At 45.5% G+C, this 20,569-nt stretch overlaps 1 protein-coding gene across 2 annotated transcripts in view; it reads right to left on the bottom strand.

Moving 5' to 3' along the window:
• Positions 1-4,558: 4,558 nt before the first annotated feature.
• LOC110528344 (receptor-type tyrosine-protein phosphatase gamma) overlaps positions 4,559-20,569 on the bottom strand; it is a 222,085-nt gene continuing 206,074 nt past the window's right edge. For both annotated transcript variants that reach the window (XM_036983923.1, XM_036983922.1), the window contains exons 15-29: positions 15,704-15,795; positions 12,936-13,032; positions 12,762-12,844; positions 12,460-12,594; positions 12,028-12,162; positions 11,025-11,197; positions 10,660-10,795; positions 10,323-10,469; positions 10,008-10,101; positions 9,637-9,713; positions 9,101-9,229; positions 8,830-8,976; positions 6,418-6,560; positions 6,208-6,343; positions 4,559-5,967 (exon numbers count right to left, since the gene is read on the bottom strand). In XM_036983923.1, coding sequence (XP_036839818.1) covers positions 5,821-5,967; positions 6,208-6,343; positions 6,418-6,560; positions 8,830-8,976; positions 9,101-9,229; positions 9,637-9,713; positions 10,008-10,101; positions 10,323-10,469; positions 10,660-10,795; positions 11,025-11,197; positions 12,028-12,162; positions 12,460-12,594; positions 12,762-12,844; positions 12,936-13,032; positions 15,704-15,795 — 1,871 coding nt within the window. In that variant the 3' untranslated portion in view covers positions 4,559-5,820. The remainder of the gene's footprint in view (positions 5,968-6,207; positions 6,344-6,417; positions 6,561-8,829; positions 8,977-9,100; positions 9,230-9,636; positions 9,714-10,007; positions 10,102-10,322; positions 10,470-10,659; positions 10,796-11,024; positions 11,198-12,027; positions 12,163-12,459; positions 12,595-12,761; positions 12,845-12,935; positions 13,033-15,703; positions 15,796-20,569) is intronic.

The following is a 20,569-nucleotide window of genomic DNA, read 5'->3' as shown; positions in this document are numbered from 1 at the left end:
CCATATTACTCCAGTGCTAGCCTCCCTACACTGGCTTCCTGTCAAGGCAAGGGCTGATTTCAAGGTTTTACTGCTAACCTACAAAGCATTACATGGGCTTGCTCCTACCTATCTCTGATTTGGTCCTGCCGTACATACCTACACGTACGCTACGGTCACAAGACGCAGGCCTCCTAATTGTCCCTAAAATTTGTAAGCAGACAGCTGGAGGCAGGGCGTTCTCCTATAGAGCTCCAATTTTATTGAATGGTCTGTCTACCCATGTGAGAGACGCAGACTCGGTCTCATCCTTTAAGTCTTTACTGAAGACTCATCTCTTCAGTGGGTCATATGATTGAGTGTAGTCTGGCCCAGGAGTGTGAAGGTGAACTGAAAGGCTCTGGAGCAACGAACCACCCTTGCTGTCTCTGCCTGGCCGGTTCCCCTCTTTCAACTGTGATTCTCTGCCTCTAACACTATTACAGGGGCTGAGTCACTGGCTTTACTAGGGCTAACACAGAGACGTGTTCTGTCTCCTAGAGATGAACGTACTTTGGTGCGAAAAGTGCAAATCAATCCCAGAACAGAAAAGGACCTTGCGAAGATGCTGGAAGAAACAGGTACAAAAGTATCTATAGACACAGTAAAACGAGTCCTATATCAACACTGCTCCAAAACTGCCATAAAAAAGCCAGACTACGGTTTGGGGACAAAGATCGTACTTTTTGGAGAAATGTCCTCTGGTCTGATGAAACAAAAATAGAACTGTTTGGCCATAATGACCATCAATTTGTTTGGAGGAAAAAGGCAAGCCGAAGAACACCATCCCAACCGTGAAGCACGGGGGTGGCAGCATCATGTTGTGGGTGTGCTTTGCTGCAGGAGGGACTGGTGCACTTCACAAAATAGATGGCATCATGATGAAAGGAAAATTGTGGATATATTGAAGCAACATCTCAAAACATCAGTCAGGAAGTAAAAGCTTGGTCACAAATGTGTCTTCCAAATGGAAAATAACCCAAGCTTACTTCCAAAGTTGTGGCAAAATGGCTTAAGGACAACAAAGTCAAGGTATTGGAGTGGCCATCACAAAGCCCTGACCTCAATCCTAATAGAAAATTTGTGGGCAGAACTGAAAAAGTGTGTGTGAGCAAGGAGGCCTACAAACCCGACTCAGTTACACCAGCTTTGTCAGGAGGAATGGGCCAAAATTCACCCAACTTATTGTGGGAAGCTTGTGGAAGGCTACCCAAAACGTTTGACCCAAGTTAAACAATTTAAAGGCAATGCTACCAAATACTAATTGAGTGCATGTAAACTTCTGACCCACTGGGAATGTGATGAAAGAAATAAAAGCTGAAATAAATCATTATCTCTACTGTTATTCTGACATCTCACATTAAAATAAAGTGGTGATCCTAACTGACCTAAAACAGGGAATTTTTACTGGGATTGAATGTCAGGAATTGTGAAAAACTGAGTTGAAATGTAGTTGGCTAAGGTGTATGTATACTTCCGACTTCAAAAGTATTTAAATACAATTCAAATTGTATTTGATAATAGTACAACCTGTAACGGTTTTCTTCCGTTGAAGGAGAGGAGGACCAAAATGCAGCATGGTTGGTGTACAACATTTTTAATTAGGACAACAAACGTGAAACACTACAAAATACAAAACAACAAATGTGAAAAAACCAAAACAGTCCTATCTGGTGCTTAGACACAAAGACAGAAGACAACCACCCACAAAACAGGCTACTTAAATATGGTTCCCAATCAGAGACAATGACTAACACCTGGCCTCTGATTGAGAACCATAGCAGGCCAAACATAGAAATAGACAAACTAGACATACAACATAGAATGCCCACTCAGCTCACGTCCTGACCAAAACTAAAAGAAAGAAAACACAAAAGAACTATGGTCAGAACGTGACACAACCCAAATCAAACCTTGCCTTATACTTTGGTCAATCTGACAAATACACAACACCAGGTTGAAGTACATCAAAACCAATACTTTATTTAATGTATAGCAATACAATTTACGTATTAAATAGCACTATTAAACTTCAATAACATGATATCATATAACAGTACCATAGTAATGCAACACCATGGTACAATCATACAATGACAGAATATAATAAATGGAAAAAACATTTCTTTATCTTCAAGTTTACAAAATAGAATGAATGCTGAACTTGCTTAGATGGATTGAGGCAGCAAACTTTACTCAGTGACTCCCTGTATGTTTTCCATCCATAGCACAAATTGGTCTGATATTCAAAAGGGGAGTAATAACATTCTTTACCCAGACAGAACAAAAAAATAATCATGGTACCTTATTCCCTATATAGTGCACTCTTTTTCACCAAAAGTATTTTATTTTATTTAACCTCTATTGAACTAGGCAAGTCAGCTAAGAACAAAACCCCTATGGGACTCCCAATCACGGCCGGTTGTGATACAGCCTGGAATCGAACCAGAGTTTGTAGTGACGCCTCTAGCACTGAGATGCAGTGCCTTAGAATGCTGCGCCACTCAGGAGCCCAAAAGTATGGCGCTATATAGAGAATAGGGTGCTATTTTAGATGCAGTAATGGACTTGTGCTGGAATGTGATGTCGGTCTACTTGTTTATTTGGAGCCTTGGGGCTCTATTCGCTGAAGCGTTACAGATTGCGTTATAGAAATGTAAAGGTAATTTCCGAAATGCAGTGTTTACGTGAATGCAGTCTCCGCTAACGCAGGGACATTGCCTTTAAATTTCTATCAAGTTGTAACGCTGAACTTCTGCGACACAGATTGAATAGAGCCCTTAATTCCTACATACTCTCCACAAATGCAATGAGTGAGAGTAGGATAATGTTAAAGAAAAAAGCTTAATATGAAAATATAAAGGTCTATGATGATCACACAGCATAGATTATAACTTCCAAGAAGATTGGTCCTTGAAGTAAATATGTACATGACCTTGAAATAGCAAATTACACTAATGTTATAAATGAAATATGTATAAAGCATAAAGTTAATAATAATAAGAATAATAGTTACAGGCAAAAACATTTTTTTGCTACCAATAACCATTTCGTGACAAATGAGCATGTAGGCTGTGTTTACACAGGCAGTGCTATTCTGATATTTTTTTCACTAATTGGTCTTTCGACCAATCAGATCTGAAAAAGATCTGATGTAAAAAAAAATCTAGGATTGGTCAAAAGAGTTAGGCGGCCTGTGTAAATGCAGCCATAGTCTCAGCCTCCTGTCTCAGCCTCCAGTATTTATGCTGCAGTAGTTTATGTGTCGGGGGGCTAGGGTCAGTTTGTTATATCTGGAGTACTTCTCCTGTCCTATTCGGTGTCCTGTGTGAATCTAAGTGTGCGTTCTCTAATTCTCTCCTTCTCTCTTTCTCTTTCTCGGAGGACCTGAGCCCTAGGACCATGCCCCAGGACTACCTGACATGATGACTCCTTGCTGTCCCCAGTCCACCTGGCTGTGCTGCTGCTCCAGTTTCAACTGTTCTGCCTTATTATTATTCGACCATGCTGATCATTTATGAACATTTGAACATCTTGGCCATGTTCTGTTATAATCTCCACCCGGCACAGCCAGAAGAGGACTGGCCATCCCACATATGCTCTCTCTAATTCTCTCTTTCTTTCTCTCTCTCGGAGGACCTGAGCCCTAGGACCATGCCCCAGGAATACCTGACATGATGACTCCTTGCTGTCCCCAGTCCACCTGACTGTGCTGCTGCTCCAGTTTCAACTATTCTGCCTTATTATTATTCGACCATGCTGGTCATTTATGAACATTTGAACATCTTGACCATGTTTTGTTATAATCTCCACCCGGCACAGCCAGAAGAGGACTGGCCACCCCACATAGCCTGGTTCCTCTCTAGGTTTCTTCCTAGGTTTTGGCCTTTCTAGGGAGTTTTTCCTAGCCACCGTGCTTCTTCACCTGCATTGCTTGCTGTTTGGGGTTTTAGGCTGGGTTTCTGTACAGCACTTTGAGATATCAGCTGATGTACGAAGGGCTATATAAAATAAATTTGATTGATTGATTGATAGTAAGTCAGGACTTTTCTTCAAATGTTGGAGAGTTGTGACTTCATTTAACAAGATACTCGTTGAGAGAGAAGAGCAAAACATAGGAACAAATAGGAAAATACAGCATGTATGTATCAGTACAGGGTACAGCTACAGGATACAGTATAGATGGGTAAAGTAGATGTATGTATCAGTACAGGGTACAGCTACAGGATACAGTATAGATGGGTAAAGTAGATGTATGTATCAGTACAGGGTACAGCTACAGGATACAGTATAGATGGGTAAAGTAGATATTGTGGTTTGGTGTAGGCGTTAGATAAAAACAACCTATTTTAGCCCAGGTAAAACAACATGGAACAGTATGGACTGACACATTGGACTGTTTTTTAGGATAAAAGCTTCATGTGACACTTGTTTACATTTTGGGCAAACAACTTTGTTGCAATTTTCAACCATGTCGTTGGTTATAATGACAGTAAAACACTTCACCCTCCAGATTATGTTTAGACCAAGAATCCATTCATATGGTAAAATGAAAGCCATGTTTAATATGACGTAAACTCCGTTGTAATGGAACAATTGATGCCAGACGAGTCACATGTAGACCTGGGTTTAGAAACTAACTAGTATAATTTATTAAAACAAAATTGACAATATGGGTCTCAGTGTGTCCAAGCACCAATCCACACAAGGCGAGAGGAGAAATGACAGAGTATACAAAACCAGCTGCTTAATATGATCAAGTATATAGTCATATGGATTACAAAACAATAGAAATCATAATATAAAGCAATGAATGTTCACAGTAGTTGTTGTAATACCACTTTAAAAAAATCTAAGTAATGGGTACAATTTACAAATAGAATGGAGATATTTGGGTAATAAAGGAATAGTATGTATAATCTACAGATTATAAATGCTCCTGGGATGAGGTGGGTTTTACTGAATAAGGAGCGTTGGGTATACTTTATTTGGATAGTCCTGATAGAGCATCTACAGATGGACTACAGATGGGCATACCATCAACAAACAATCTGTTGATAAGCAACTGCTTGCTAAGGTTACGGTCAGAGTCAGGTATAGAATAAGGTTTAGGGTAAGGGTTAAATTTAGGATTTAGGATTAGGGTTAGGGCTAGTAGAGTTTAAATCTTACGGGTAAATCTGTAGAGCATCTACAGACGGCTATGACAATAAAGTCTCACCGAAGAGTTGACCAGATGATAGTGTTGCAATGCTTGTTAAGTGAGCTGTACTGTCATACACTGAACTCTGATAATCTGTATTGAGAAATCTATTGGACTGGATCATGTTGACCTTCAGGGTTGTCCTTGGTCCTCATTCTTCATTCATTGAAGCTAAAGTCTGTTCTTTGCCACAATCCAAAGAGATCCAATGAGTGTAGAGTACAGTGGAGCCAGGGTCTCGTTAATGGTACTGTATTATCTAACGGGGTTTTAGGCAGTAACACCGACAGTGTCGTGTAAACTGGACAGAGGCGCTTTCTTTTTCCTCACGTGAAACAATGTAACAGTTAACAACTCTCAGCAGGATAACAATTAAGACCAACAATTATGAAGAAAAAAATAAATATCAAAAAAGTTTATATCAGTGTAAAAAAGGTAATCAGGTTATTCATTTAACCAATATTTCTGGCTAAAAAGGCCTCAAGGAAAGTCCGCCAAAGTTCTCTTTGTTCCTCAGAGTTGTACAAATTAAGTGCCTTCGGATGATGGTGTGGTCAGTCAGACCAGTAACCAGTCAGACCAGTCATATCAGAGACCAGTCAGACCAGCGACTCCATGCTCTCAGCAGGATCTGATTGGTCAATGATGACCACCACTCCATTAGTGTCCATGTAGATGGGGCTGATCCCACTGTCTCTGCTGCTCACCAGGCTCAGCATGGCCTTGTACAGGTACTGGTACTGCTCCTGGAGACAGACGCACAGGGAGAGAGGAAGACAGAGAGACAAATGTTACAACTTTAAATGATACTTCTAGGTCTATTCTAAGATTGTTGACATGTCAGAATGAGCAATGACAACCACCAAGTGATATCTATTCCTATGACCGATTGGAGATTTTGCTTAATTTAAAAAAGTTATTGCTTATTAGCGATTATTGAAGCCTGACAGCACCAATCCTCCTGGCTGGGTCATGGGTGAACTCACTATGTCTGTGAAGACTCCCGGCCTCATGAGGTTGATCATCTTAGCCACCTGATAGACATCCACAGCCCCTTCACTCTCCAACTGCTGAGACAAGGTGGTGAGGGCACACAGAGTCCCTGCAGACACTGCCCCAAATCTACCAGGGACATGGAGGGACATGTTAACACACTCCTGATATACCAATACATGCATGCCGACACACACACTTACTCATCGTGTATAATGGTGGGTCCGTCTCGGGTCATAGCCTCCTCTTTGATGACGTTGATGAGCTCAAAGGTACCGCTGAGAGGGGCATCGGGGTTGGGCCATTTAGGGCACTGGAAATGTCTCACCTCCAGGACATAGTCATCCTGTTAGAGGGAGAGATATTAGACAAGACAGACAGCTAGGACACTGAATATACAGTACCACTACCTCAGGCCAGCACTATAGCTTTAGCTAAAGCCCATCTGATGACACTTAGTTTGTATTAATGGGAATAATTAACTTCTAAATGTATTCAAATACTACCTTTCATATATAGCTTGAAGGATCACTCTGGGACACACATGGCCCTGCCATCTGCGTACAGGTACAGTGGGGCGAAAAAGTATTTAGTCAGCCACCAATTGTGCAAGTTCTCCCACTTAAAAAGATGAGAGAGGCCAGTAATTTTCATCATAGGTACACTTCAACTATGACAGACAAAATGAGGAAAACAAATCCAGAAAATCACATTGTAGGATTTTTAATGAATTTATTTGCAAATTATGGTGGAAAATAAGTATTTGGTCAATAACAAAAGTTTATTTCAATACTTTGTTATATACCCTTTGTTGGCGATGACAGAGGTAAAACGTTTTCTGTAAGTCTTCACACACTGTTGCTGGTATTTTGGCCCATTCCTCCATGCAGATCTCCTCTAGAGCAGTGATGTTTTGGGGCTGTTGCTGGGCAACACGGACTTTCAACTCCCTCCAAAGATTTTCTATGGGGTTGAGATCTGGAGACTGGCTAGGCCACTCCAGGACCTTGAAATGCTTCTTACGAAGCCACTCCTTCGTTGCCCGGGCGGTGTGTTTGGGATCATTGTCATGCTGAAAGACCCAGCCACGTTTAATCTTCAATGCCCTTGCTGATGGAAGGAGGTTTTCACTCAAAATCTCACGATACATGGCCCCATTCATTCTTTACTTTACACGGATCAGTCGTCCTGGTCCCTTTGCAGAAAAACAGCTCCAAAGCATGATGTTTCCACCCCCATGCTTCACAGTAGGTATGGTGTTCTTTGGATGCAACTCAGCATTCTTTGTCCTCCAAACACGACGAGTTGAGTTTTTACCAAAAAGTTATATTTTGGTTTCATCTGACCATATGACATTGTCCCAATCTTCTTCTGGATCATCCAAATGCTCTCTAGCAAACTTCAGACGGTCCTGGACATGTACTGCTTAAGCAGGGGGACACGTCTGGCACTGCAGGATTTGAGTCCCTGGCGGCGTAGTGTGTTACTGATGGTAGGCTTTGTTACTTTGGTCCCAGCTCTCTGCTGGTCATTCACTAGGTCCCCCCGTGTGGTTCTGGGATTTTTGCTCACTGTTCTTGTGATCATTTTGACCCCACGGGGTGAGATCTTGCGTGGAGCCCCAGATCGAGGGAGATTATCAGTGGTCTTGTATGTCTTCCATTTCCTAATAATTGCTCCCACAGTTGATTTCTTCAAACCAAGCTGCTTACCTATTGCAGATTCAGTCTTCCCAGCCTGGTGCAGGTCTACAATTTTGTTTCTGGTGTCCTTTGACAGCTCTTTGGTCTTGGCCATAGTGGAGTTTGGAGTGTGACTGTTTGAGGTTATGGACAGGTGTCTTTTATACTGATAACAAGTTTAAACAGGTGCCATTAATACAGGTAACGAGTGGAGGACAGAGGAGCCTCTTAAAGAAGAAGTTACAGGTCTGTGAGAGACAGAAATCTTGCTTGTTTGTAGGTGACCTAATACATATTTTCCACCATAATTTGCAAATAAATTCATTAAAAATCCTACAATGTGATTTTCTGGATTGTTTTTTCTCATTTTGTCCGTCATAGTTGAAGTGTACCTATGATGAAAATTACAGGCCTCTCTCATCTTTTTAAGTGGCTGACAATTGGTGGCTGACTAAATACCTTTTTGCCCCACTGTATGTGTCACACCCTGACCATAGTTTGCTTTGTATGTTTGTATGTTTTGTTTGGTCAGGGTGTGATCTGAGGGGGCATTCTATGTTGTGTGTCTAGTTTGTCTATTTCTATGTTTGGCCTGATATGGTTCTCAATCAGAGGCAGGTGTTAGCCATTGTCTCTGATTGGGAACCATATTTAGGTAGCCTGGTTTGTGTTGGGTTTTGTGGGTGGTTGTCTCCTGTGTCAGTATTTGTACCACACGGGACTGTTTTGGGTTTTCACGGTTCTTGTTTTTGTAGTTTATTCATGTATAGTTTCTTTATTAAAGAACCTTGAATTATAACCACGCTGCATTTTGGTCCGCCTCTCCTTCACCAGAAGAATCCCGTTACAGTATGACAGGGTCTGAGAGGGTTTTATACACTCACACAGGTGAGAGTTTCCTTGTGAAAGGTCAAAGCTGAAGGGTTACTGTACCTGCGTGGCCTCCAAGATGAAGTCGTGGATGATGATCTGTTCTTCGTTGGAGAGACACAGTCTGTCCTTGCTGATCAGGGTGACGGTGAAAGCTAGGCAGTTCATTGCCTCCTCTCTGCTCGGCCAGTACACAAACTCATCCTCAGCCTAAATACACATACAGCAGACATACAGGTTAGATGTGTGTAATGTATGTGTGTGTAACCAGGCGAGAACAGTAGAGCGCTACTTGACTAAATGTTGTAACCTTCTGGCCAGCTACGCTACTCACCAAACCATGGTTGTCTGCAAGCATGACGATGACTTGGGCATTGTGGTCCCAGATCATTCTCCAGAAGTCTGTGGTGGTGTGGGGTAAAGGATGCTGGGTGATGATGAACTCATTACTCCTGTAGTAACCCTGCGTGGCCCATGGTTGAAGATCAATATGTAAGCACTCATACATAGTCAACAACTCAGAAAATCTTCTATAACATGATTACCCAATTACTTTTATGTTGTCTAAACATCAGAAGGTGTCTGTTGGGTTTTGTGTCTATTGTGTCCGTTAGGTTTTACATTTGATCTAAATGAGTTTTAAAAAGTTACGGTCGGAATGTGATGAGTACTGTGTACAGGCACTTGTCTCAATTTCTCAGTATTAATTATTCCTTATAATAAATAATTGACTATTATTCAGTAAGAGGCTTCACACAATAACAGTTTGAAATGCAGAGTAATTATAATCATCAAGGGAACAGAAGATATCATTAGACATAGTGTGTGTGGTGAGCATTGTGTGGTGTGTGCGGTATAGCAGTATCATACCATTATGTAGGAGGCATTGATATAGTCTGTGCCTTTCATTCCAGGGAGAGGGGCCAGTCCTACGCGAGCTCGTTCCGCTAGAGCGGGAGAAAAAATACATGCATTCAATCACACCCATGGCGTTAGGGTGCCATGATACAGTACTAGATAATAATGAACATACAGTAATTTTTGCTGTGGCAACTAAAGCACTTTCCCTATGGCATAATAACATGGCTGGGTAAATAAACTCAAACTCTGTCTATAATGTCTCGGGTGAACTGGCAAAGCATGACACCTCATTATCTCACTCAGTGCAGTAGATGATGGAGAATTGACAGAGTAATTGATAATGTAGCCTAGGATAGTATCTATAGAAATACTGTCCTCACATGGAACTACTGAGGAGTTGCGGTTCTTCTCCTTGTTGCAGTCTTTCTGGGCGCTGAAACACTCCACGAAGCTGCCGTTACTCTGGGTCAGCAGCTGGAGAGATAGAGGTAGCAAGACCGTGCTGTGAGATAGAAAAATCTCACCACGAACGGGTTTAATGTTTATTATGCGTGTATGTGACATGTATTACAGTGTTCAGTACACTGTAGTCCTTCAATTATGGAGTCTCTAAAAGGCTCTATTCCTTATAGTTTGAAAGACATACAGTACGAACTACATTATGTTACACCAAAGGAGGCTGGGGTTCATCATACCCTGAACTGCTTGTCGAGGCGGGTGCGGCCCCCCAGGCCGGGGGTGAGGATGCTGTTGACGTAACCATGGAGCTGCCAGGCGGGTACCTCTGTCTCACTGCCCAGGATGGCCTCCATCAGGGCATCATGGATGAACACATACTGCTCCTATAGTCCAAGGGGAAGGGCAGAGGGAGGAGGAATTAGACTGGAGAGAACCACTGAGCTTATGGAGAAGATCTCTCTAGCTAGTGTAACATTGTGTAGGAGATGACATTCTCTTCGGCAGTTACTGTAGCTGTATGAACTTTGTAGGTTTATCGGAGGTGTCATTTGTCACACACACAAACACACACACCTCTGTCTGGACCAGGTAGTTGCGTTGTGTGCGGATGTGTTTGAGAAAGCCCCAGACGTTGACTGTGCTTTTGTCTTTGATCTGCTGCAGCATGCTGTCGAGGACGATGTACGTACCCGTCCTCCCGACTCCAGCACTATACAACCAAAACACATGTTACCTACTAACTACCACAGGAGACCCATAGAAGGAGCTGTATTACTGATCGTAGACGAGACATCAATGAAAAGTAGTGGTGTTTCTGATTACTTCTTATGATGAGGAAGATGATTTTGTGCACTAGGATAGAGCATCGCCCTCTCTGCAGTAAACATGGGCAGAATCCATGTTTAGAGAACATAATTTTTTCGAGAGAGCTATTGTACCTGCAGTGCACTAGGACAGGGCCCATGCCAGGTGCGCGTGCTGCAGAGGAGCGCCCTATAAAGGTGAGGACAGGTAGGGTGTATTCCGGAACGCCCATGTCAGGCCACTGGGTGTAGTGATATTGGATCACCATCCGCTCGTTCTGACGCCCCTTCGGGTTGCCCTTCTGACCCTGAAACAACATGGATGACATTTAAGATTGAACTGGCAGGAGTATGTCCACTTGGCAGATATGAAAGAACAAGGCACACAAGGGAAGACCTGCTGGCTAAAGGGCCAATTTCCTTAGGCCTAGTCCAAAATCAATTTCCTTAGGCCTAGTCCAAAAACAATTTCTTTAGGCCTAGTCCAAAAAAAATTTCCTTAGGCCTAGTCCAAAAACAATTTCCTTAGGCCTAGTCCAAAAACAAATTCTTTAGGCCTAGTCCAAAAACAATTTCCTTAGGCCTAGTCCAAAAACAATTTCTTAAGGCCTAGTCCAAAAACAATTTCCTTAGGCCTAGTCCAAAAACAATTTCCTTAGGCCTAGTCCAAAAACAATTTCCTTAGGCCTAGTCCAAAAACAATTTCCTTAGGCCTAGTCCAAAAACAATTTCCTTAGGCCTAGTCCAAAAACAATTTCCTTAGGCCTAGTCCAAAAACAATTTCCTTAGGCCTAGTCCAAAAACAATTTCTTAAGGCCTAGTCCAAAAACAATTTCCTTAGGCCTAGTCCAAAAACAATTTCCTTAGGCCTAGTCCAAAAACAATTTCCTTAGGCCTAGTCCAAAAACAATTTCCTTAGGCCTAGTCCAAAAACAATTTCCTTAGGCCTAGTCCAAAAACAATTTCAATGGAGGATTTCTATTGAACATGATTCTTAGTGATTTTATCCAGGACTCGGTTTAATGTGTGTCTGGGGAAAGCAGCCCTAAGCGGAGGTGTCCCCAACACAAGCACTATGGACAAACATCTCAGTAGTACTGTAGACGTACTGTACGGGTATTGTAGCACTGGGACATACCTTTTTGACTTTGGTGTTCCGTATGAGGAATTGTCTCAGTGTGTAACAGGCGTGAACTTTAGTACTCTTTAGAGTCACCACAATGTTGCCATACTCCTCACTGCTCTCTGTGGGCCAGTATTGGTCACATTTTCTCTGTGAAAGACAACAGTATTAATCTAATCTTCTCTGAAAAAGACAACAGTATTAATCTAATCTTCTCTGAAAAAGACAACAGTATTAATCTAATCTTCTCTGAAAAAGACAACAGTATTAATATAATCTTCTCTGTGAAAGACAACAGTATTAATCTAATCTTCTCTGAAAAAGACAACAGTATTAATCTTAACTTCCCTGTCAAACAACAATATGATACGCTCTTTAAAAGCTAGCTGTATATCATTCATTGTGAAAGACAACAGCAACACCAACAGTCAGAGAGAGACCACCTACCCTTCCTTTCTCTACCAGGTTGGTGATCATGACGATGATACCGGTGTTCTGTTCCCACACCATCCTCCAGAAGTCCTCAAACGTGGACTTGAGAGGGCCCTGGGCGGCGATGTAGGCCTTGGGATGGTTGTAACCCTGTTGAGAGGAGACGAGGGGCTGAGTGACAGCAGTACACTCACACAGAGTGCAAGTACAGTACACATAAGGTGAGTACCAGAGCATATATAATGACAGAGAACACAGCATACATAAAAACACTTAGAATAGCAACTAAATCCATCTAAAGCAGTTGGTTGACCTACATCTACATAGTTAGCGTTCATGTAGTCACTGTGTTTAGCATCCTTGCCAGCCAGGGGTCGTAACTTCACCCTACTGTGATCGTCTGGGAGATAGATGAAAGGAATATTAGTCTCATTCTGCATTGCCTTTTTAACATCACACATGAATATAACAGGCTGTCAGTGTTGACTTACAGGCCACGATGTTGATGTATCTGTTTTTGTGCTTGTTGTCAGGATGATTGGAATGTTCTGCAGTGATCTTAAGGTCCACCGTACAACGCTGAACCTCCTAGGGAGAGAGAGGTCAAGAGGGGAAGAAAACTATTTATTTTTCAAACAGCAAATGGTCTGATCAGTTAATATCAAATGGTCTGATATGTTTGAAATATATTATTATCATACGGTTTGTATAGTTGTGTGTGTATCCATACTAGAGGTCGACCGATTATGATTTTTCAACGCCGATACCGATTATTGGAGGACCAAAAAGCCGTACCGATTAATCGGACGATTTATTTATTTATTTGTAATAATAACAATTACAACAATACTGAATGAACACTTATTTTAACTTAATATAATACATCAATAAAATCTATTTAGCCTCATGTAAATAATGAAACATGTTCAATTTGGTTTACATAATGCAAAAACAAAGTGTTGGAGAAGAAAGTAAAAGTGCAATATGTGCTATGTAAGAAAGCTAACGTTTCAGTTCCTTGCTCAGAACATGAGAACATATGCTGGTGGTTCCTTTTAACATGAGTCTTCAATATTCCCAGGTAAAAAGTTTTAGGTTGTAGTTATTATAGGACTTATAGGACTATTTCCCTCTATACCATTTGTATTTCATTAACCTATGACTATTGTATGCTCTTATAGGCACTTTAGTATTGCCAGTGTAACAGTATAGCTTCCGTCCCTCTCCTCGCTCCTCCCTGAGCTCGAACCAGCAACACAACGATAACAGCCACCATCGAAGCAGCGTTACCCATGCAGAGCAAGGGAAACAACCATCCCAAGGCTCAGAGCGAGTGACGTTTGAAATGCTATTAGCGCGCACTAACTAGCCAGCCATTTCACTTCGGTTACACCAGTCTCATCTCGGGAGTTGATAGGCTTGAAGTCATAAACGGCGCAATGCTTGACGCACAACGAAGAGCTGCTGGCAAAACGCACAAAAGTGCTGTTTGAATGAATGTTTACGCGCCTGCTTCTGCCTACCACCGCTCAGTCAGATACTTAGATACTTGTATGCTTGTATGCTCAGTCAGATTATATGCAACGCAGGACACGCTAGATAATGTCTAGTAATATAATCAACCATGTGTAGTTAACTAGTGATTATGATTGATTGTTTTTTGGCTTACTGCATTCGCGTAACAGGCAGTCTCCTTGTGGAGTGCAACGAGAGAGAGGCAGGTCGTTATTGCGTTGGACTAGTTAACTGTAAGGTTGCAAGATTGGATCCCCCGAGCTGACAAGGTGAAAATCTGTCGTTCTGCCCCTGAACAAGGCAGTTAACCCACCGTTCCTAGGCCGTCATTGAAAATAAGAATGTTCTTAACTGACTTGCCTGGTTAAATTAGTATTAAAAAAATAATAAAAAAATAGGCAAATCAGCGCCCAAAAATACCGATTTCTGTGATTGTTATGAAAACTTGAAATCGGCCCTAATTAATCGGCCAATCTGATTAATCAGTCGACCTCTAATCCATACATCTGGGACAATTAGCCTAGTGTTGCGGCTGTATGTCTGTACTCTGTTTGATTGACATAGTATGAACAATGTAGGTTCACCTGCGCCCACCTGTGTGCGTCTGTGTGTCTGTGTGCAGTGTGTTCCCTCTGGAGAAGTGTTAGCTTTGAGCCTCCACCTGATCACAGAGACAGTGTGTTCCTGTCCAGCCAACCAGCAACTAGACTGTTAATTAACCTGCCTCACACTCGGCCATCTGCTCCACAACACACACTTCTTTCAGTATAAATACACTGAACAAAAATATTAAAAGCAACACGTAAAGTGTTGGTCCCATGTTTCATGAGGTGAAATAAAAGATCCCAGAAATGTTCCATACGCACGAAAAGCTTATTTCTCTCAGATTTTGTGCACAAATTTGTTTACATCCCTGTTAGTGAGGATTTCTCTTTTTCCAAGATAATCCAACCACCTGAGAGGTGTGGCGTATCAAGAAGATGTTTAAACGGCATGATCATTACACAGGTACACCTTGTGCTGAGGAAAATAAAAAGGGCACTCCAAAATGTGCAGTTTTGTCACACAACACAATGCCACAGATATCTCAAGTTGAGGGAGCATGTAATTGGCATGCTGACTACAGGAATGTCCACCAGAGCTGTTGCCAGATAATTTCATGTTAATTTCTCTCTCATAAACTGCCTCCAATGTCGTTTTAGAGAATTTGGCAGTACGTCCAACCGTCCTCACAACCGCAGACCACGTGTAACCACACCAGCCCAGGAGCTCCATATCCGGCTCCTTCACGACCAGCCGCCCGGACTGCTGATGACACTGAGGAGTATTTCTGTCTGTAATAAAGCCCTTTTGTGGGGAAGAACTCATTCTGATTGGCTAGGCCTGGCTCCCCAGTGGGTGGGCCTATGCAGCGCTCCTGCCCAGTCATGTGAAATCTATAGATTAGGGCCTAATGGATTTCTTTTAATTGACTGATTTCCTGAAATGAACTGTAAATCAGTCAAATCGTTGTATTTATATATTTTTTCAGTATACATGCTGCACATGCCCTGTACACATGTCATAGTGTTTCCACAAACATAGGCAGTACTGTACACACCTACACACTCACAGACATAGGCAGTAATGTACACAACTACACACACAGAAAACATAAACCTGAATATCATAGACTCAGACACACACTCCCCCTCAACAATCGGAGAAAGGCTGAGAGATCAAAATGTATTGTGTTACTTCCTACCTCAAACTCCTCAGAGAACCCGTGCAAGTTGTTGGAGTAGAGTTCCATGATGTGTTTGATGAACTGCCTGACAGGGATGGCATCCATGTCATCTGTAGGAAGACATACCACACTTAGAAAGACACAAATGTGGACATACCACACTTAGAAAGACACATGTGGACATACCACACTTAGAAAGACACAAATATGGACATATCACACTTAGAAAGACACAAATGTGGACATACCACACTTAGAAAGACACAAATGTGGACATACCACACTTATATCCACATTTGTGTCTTTCTATCACACTTCTTCACAATGACAGAGAGAGAGTGACTTTATTTGGCAATGTTAACATATGTTTCCCAAGCCAATAACGCGCCTGGAATTGAATTGAGTGAGTGTGTGACCGAGCGTGTGACACACTGACACAAACAAAATCTAAATTTAGATCCATTTTAAATTCAGGCTATAACATCAAAATGTGGAAAAAGTCCAGGGGTGTGAATTCTTTGTGAAGGTGTAAATAACAATATTAATATCCTGTCTAGAACCTCCCTCCGTTTGTAACTGCTTCCATATTTCAGACAGACAAATGAAAGAGCAGGTATTTTAATATCCCTTCAGCCTGTATCCCTTAGATTTCCAACGTACCACTGCGCTACTCTAGTGTGGCACAGCATTGCAAATGAACCAGCAATCTGCTAGGCGTTCACTGCCTCTCCAACAGACACTTTCAGAGAACAACATATATGGGGCCAAACGTCTCAGAGTAGGAGTGCTGCTCTAGGATCAGGTCCTCCCTGTCCATTATATCTCATTCAATGTGATCTAAAATGCAAAACTGATCCTAAATCAGCACATCCCACACAGCCTCCCACTGAGACTAATTAACTACCCCAGTAGTACAGATATGAATAACACATGTCACGCATCATCATCATCACACACTGAAATGCTTGACCGAGATTCTTACAGATAAAAAGGATGAATGTGTGGACACATCTAGACTTGTTGTCGTTTATGTTGAGAAGAACACTGAATAGCCATGTCACACAGAGCGATGGGAATCACACCACAGCTAGACCAGTCACTGGCGGACAAAGAGCCATAATTGTCTAATATGGATGTTTAGAGGGGGTGGCATCTGTGTCAGATGAGCCACATCAGTCCCAAATTATCCATTAGGGAGGAGAGGTGATGGGGAGGCTACTGTCACACAGAGAAAGCCATCAGGACAAAGGGTGTGTGTGTGTGTGTGTGTGTGGACAGACGAAACAGCTGCTGGGTTTGTCTGCTGATGCTGGTGTGTGATATTACAGCCAATACACACTCCCAGCTGGGTCCACTGACAGACAGGCACTCCCTGACTCACTTCAATGGTTAAAGGTGATTGGGGGACTGTTTGAGTGTCCATTTGTCAACCGTCTTCCATTTATACACTAATCAATGGAGCTGATTAAAATACTATGGGCACATTTGGATTTGCTAGAACTGTGCAGCTGTGCACACATTTAGCCTTTATTCAGGAGAGAAGGGATGTGATGAAAGGTGGAACAAAGACATTCATGTGCAGGCAGGCAAACACACTAGACCAGCTGTGTCAGAGTTTTGGCTCCATGCACCCCCCCTCTCCGTTTTCTTCCTGCTCATTAAACCCCTCACATTACAGTCCAGTGGGGGGATGGATTTAGCATTTCAGACGCTGTACAACAATCACAGTTCTATAAACACAACACTCTGTTCTCTGAGATGGTATATTAACTTGTCTGTACAAAAAGAAGCAGTTTGTCTCCACATTGAGGAGAAAAGAGAGGGAGTGGGGGACAGAGCATGCGTGCGAGGAATGGGGACAGTGAGATAGCGAGCGAGGAAGGGGGACAGAGCGTGCGCGCGAGGAAGGGGGACAGGGAGATAGCGAGCGAGGAAGGGGGACAGAGCGTGCGTGTGAGGAAGGAGGACAGGGAGATAGCGAGCGAGGAAGGGGGACAGAGCGTGCGCGCGAGGAAGGGGGACAGGGAGATAGCGAGCGAGGAAGGGGGACAGAGCGTGCGCGCGAGGAAGGGGGACAGGGATATAGCGAGCGAGGAAGGGGGACAGTGAGATAGCGAGCGAGGAAGGGGGACAGAGCGTGCGCGCGAGAATGGGGACAGGGAGATAGCGAGCGAGGAAGGGGGACAGAGCGTGCGCGCGAGGAAGGGGGACAGGGATATAGCGAGCGAGGAAGGGGGACAGTGAGATAGCGAGCGAGGAAGGGGCACAGAGCGTGCGCGCGAGAATGGGGACAGGGAGATAGCGAGCGAGGAATGGGGACAGGGAGATAGCGAGCGAGGAAGGGGGACAGAGCGTGCGCGCGAGGAAGGGGGACAGAGCGTGCGCGCGAGGAAGGGGGACAGAGCATGCGAGCGAGGAAGCGGGACAGGGAGATAGCGAGCGAGGAATGGGGACAGTGCGATAGCGAGCGAGGAAGGGGGACAGAGCGTGCGCGCGAGAATGGGGACAGGGAGATAGCGAGCGAGGAAGGGGGACAGAGCGTGCGTGTGAGGAATGGGGACAGGGAGATAGCGAGCGAGGAAGGGGGACAGAGCATGCATGCGAGGAAGGGGGACAGGGAGATAGCGAGCGAGGAAGGGGGACAGAGCGTGCGTGCGAGGAAGGGGGACAGGGAGATAGCGAGCGAGGAAGGGGGACAGAGCGTGCGTGCGAGGAAGGGGGACAGAGCGTGCGCGCGAGGAAGGGGGACAGGGAGATAGCGAGCGAGGAAGGGGGACAGAGCGTGCGTGCGAGGAAGGGGGACAGGGAGATAGCGAGCGAGGAAGGGGGACAGAGCGTGTGCGCGAGGAAGGGGGACAGGGAGATAGCGAGCGAGGAAGGGGGACAGAGCGTGTGCGCGAGGAATGGGGACAGGGAGATAGCGAGCGAGGAAGGGGGACAGAGCATGCGTGCGAGGAAGGGGGACAGGGAGATAGCGAGCGAGGAAGGGGGACAGAGCGTGCGTGCGAGGAAGGTGGACAGGGAGTTAGCGAGCGAGGAAGGGGGACACAGCGTGCGCGCGAGGAAGCGGGACAGAGCGTGCGCGCGAGGAAGGGGGACAGGGAGATAGCGAGCGAGGAAGGGGGACAGAGCGTGCGTGCGAGGAAGGGGGACAGGGAGATAGCGAGCGAGGAAGGGGGACAGAGCGTGCGCGCGAGGAAGGGGGACAGAGCGTGCGCACGAGGAAGGGGGACAGGGAGATAGCGAGCGAGGAAGGGGTACAGAGCGTGCGCGCGAGGAAGGGGGACAGGGAGATAGCGAGCGAGGAAGGGGGACAGAGCATGCGCGTGAGGAATGGGGACAGGGAGATAGCGAGCGAGGAAGAGGGACAGAGCGTGCGTGGGAGGAAGGGGGACAGGGAGATAGCGAGTGAGGAAGGGGGACAGAGCGTGCGCGCGAGGAAGGGGGACAGGGAGATAGCGAGCGAGGAAGGGGGACAGAGCGTGCGTGCGAGGAAGGGGGACAGAGAGATAGCGAGCGAGGAAGGGGGACAGAGCGTGCGCGCGAGGAAGGGGGACAGAACGTGCGTGCATGCGAGGAATGGGGACAGGGAGATAGCGAGCGAGGAAGGGGGACAGAGCGTGCGTGCGTGCAAGGAAGGGGGACAGAGCGTGCGAGCGAGGAAGCGGGACAGGGAGATAGCGAGCGAGGAAGGGGGACAGAGCGTGCGCGCGAGGAAGGGGGACAGAGCGTGCGCGCGAGGAAGGGGGACAGAGCGTGCGAGCGAGGAAGGGGGACAGAACGTGCGTGCATGCGAGGAATGGGGACAGGGAGATAGCGAGCGAGGAAGGGGGACAGAGCGTGCGTGCGTGCAAGGAAGGGGGACAGAGCGTGCGAGCGAGGAAGCGGGACAGGGAGATAGCGAGCGAGGAAGGGGGACAGAGCGTGCGCGCGAGGAAGCGGGACAGAGCGTGCGCGCGAGGAAGGGGGACAGCGAGATAGCGAGCGAGGAAGGGGGACAGAGCGTGCGCGCGAGGAAGGGGGACAGAGCGTGCGCACGAGGAAGGGGGACAGGGAGATAGCGAGCGAGGAAGGGGGACAGAGCGTGCGCGCGAGGAAGGGGGACAGAGCATGCGCGCGAGGAATGGGGACAGGGAGATAGCGAGCGAGGAAGGGGGACAGAGCATGCGCGCGAGGAAGGGGGACAGAGCGTGCGCACGAGGAAGGGGGACAGGGAGATAGCGAGCGAGGAAGGGGGACAGAGCGTGCGCGCGAGGAAGGGGGACAGGGAGATAGCGAGCGAGGAAGGGGGACAGAGCGTGCGTGCGAGGAAGGGGGACAGAGAGATAGCGAGCGAGGAAGGGGGACAGAGCGTGCGCGCGAGGAAGGGGGACAGAGCGTGCGCGCGAGGAAGCGGGACAGAGCGTGCGCGCGAGGAAGGGGGACAGAGCGTGCGAGCGAGGAAGGGGGACAGAACGTGCGTGCATGCGAGGAATGGGGACAGGGAGATAGCGAGCGAGGAAGGGGGACAGAGCGTGCGTGCGTGCGAGGAAGGGGGACAGAGCGTGCGCGCGAGGAATGGGGACAGGGAGATAGCGAGCGAGGAAGGGGGACAGAGCGAGCGAAGGTGGGGGGAAAGAGAGAAAAGAGACCAAAGCAGAATGGATGGAGAGTCAATACAGACATCAGCTGGGTTCTTTAAGTTAACCATCATTGCTTTGAACTGGGCCGTAGTGCCATAGTCCCTCTGAGTCCCTGAGAGTCTGCTCTCTTGAAAGGAACGCTATGCACTACACACAGCACTGCTCTCTCAGAGAAGAACCCTCTCACATCACTCCTAATAGAGCAGGTCACAAGCACTTTTACATGCACTCAGGGTGTAAGCCACTGAGTAAAATTGAAGTA

This window comes from Oncorhynchus mykiss, chromosome 7, assembly GCF_013265735.2.
Source record: "Oncorhynchus mykiss isolate Arlee chromosome 7, USDA_OmykA_1.1, whole genome shotgun sequence".
Lineage (NCBI taxonomy): Eukaryota > Metazoa > Chordata > Actinopteri > Salmoniformes > Salmonidae > Oncorhynchus > Oncorhynchus mykiss.
The sequence above is the reverse complement of the archived record's forward strand: the minus strand, read 5'-3'. Positions and strand labels throughout refer to the sequence as shown.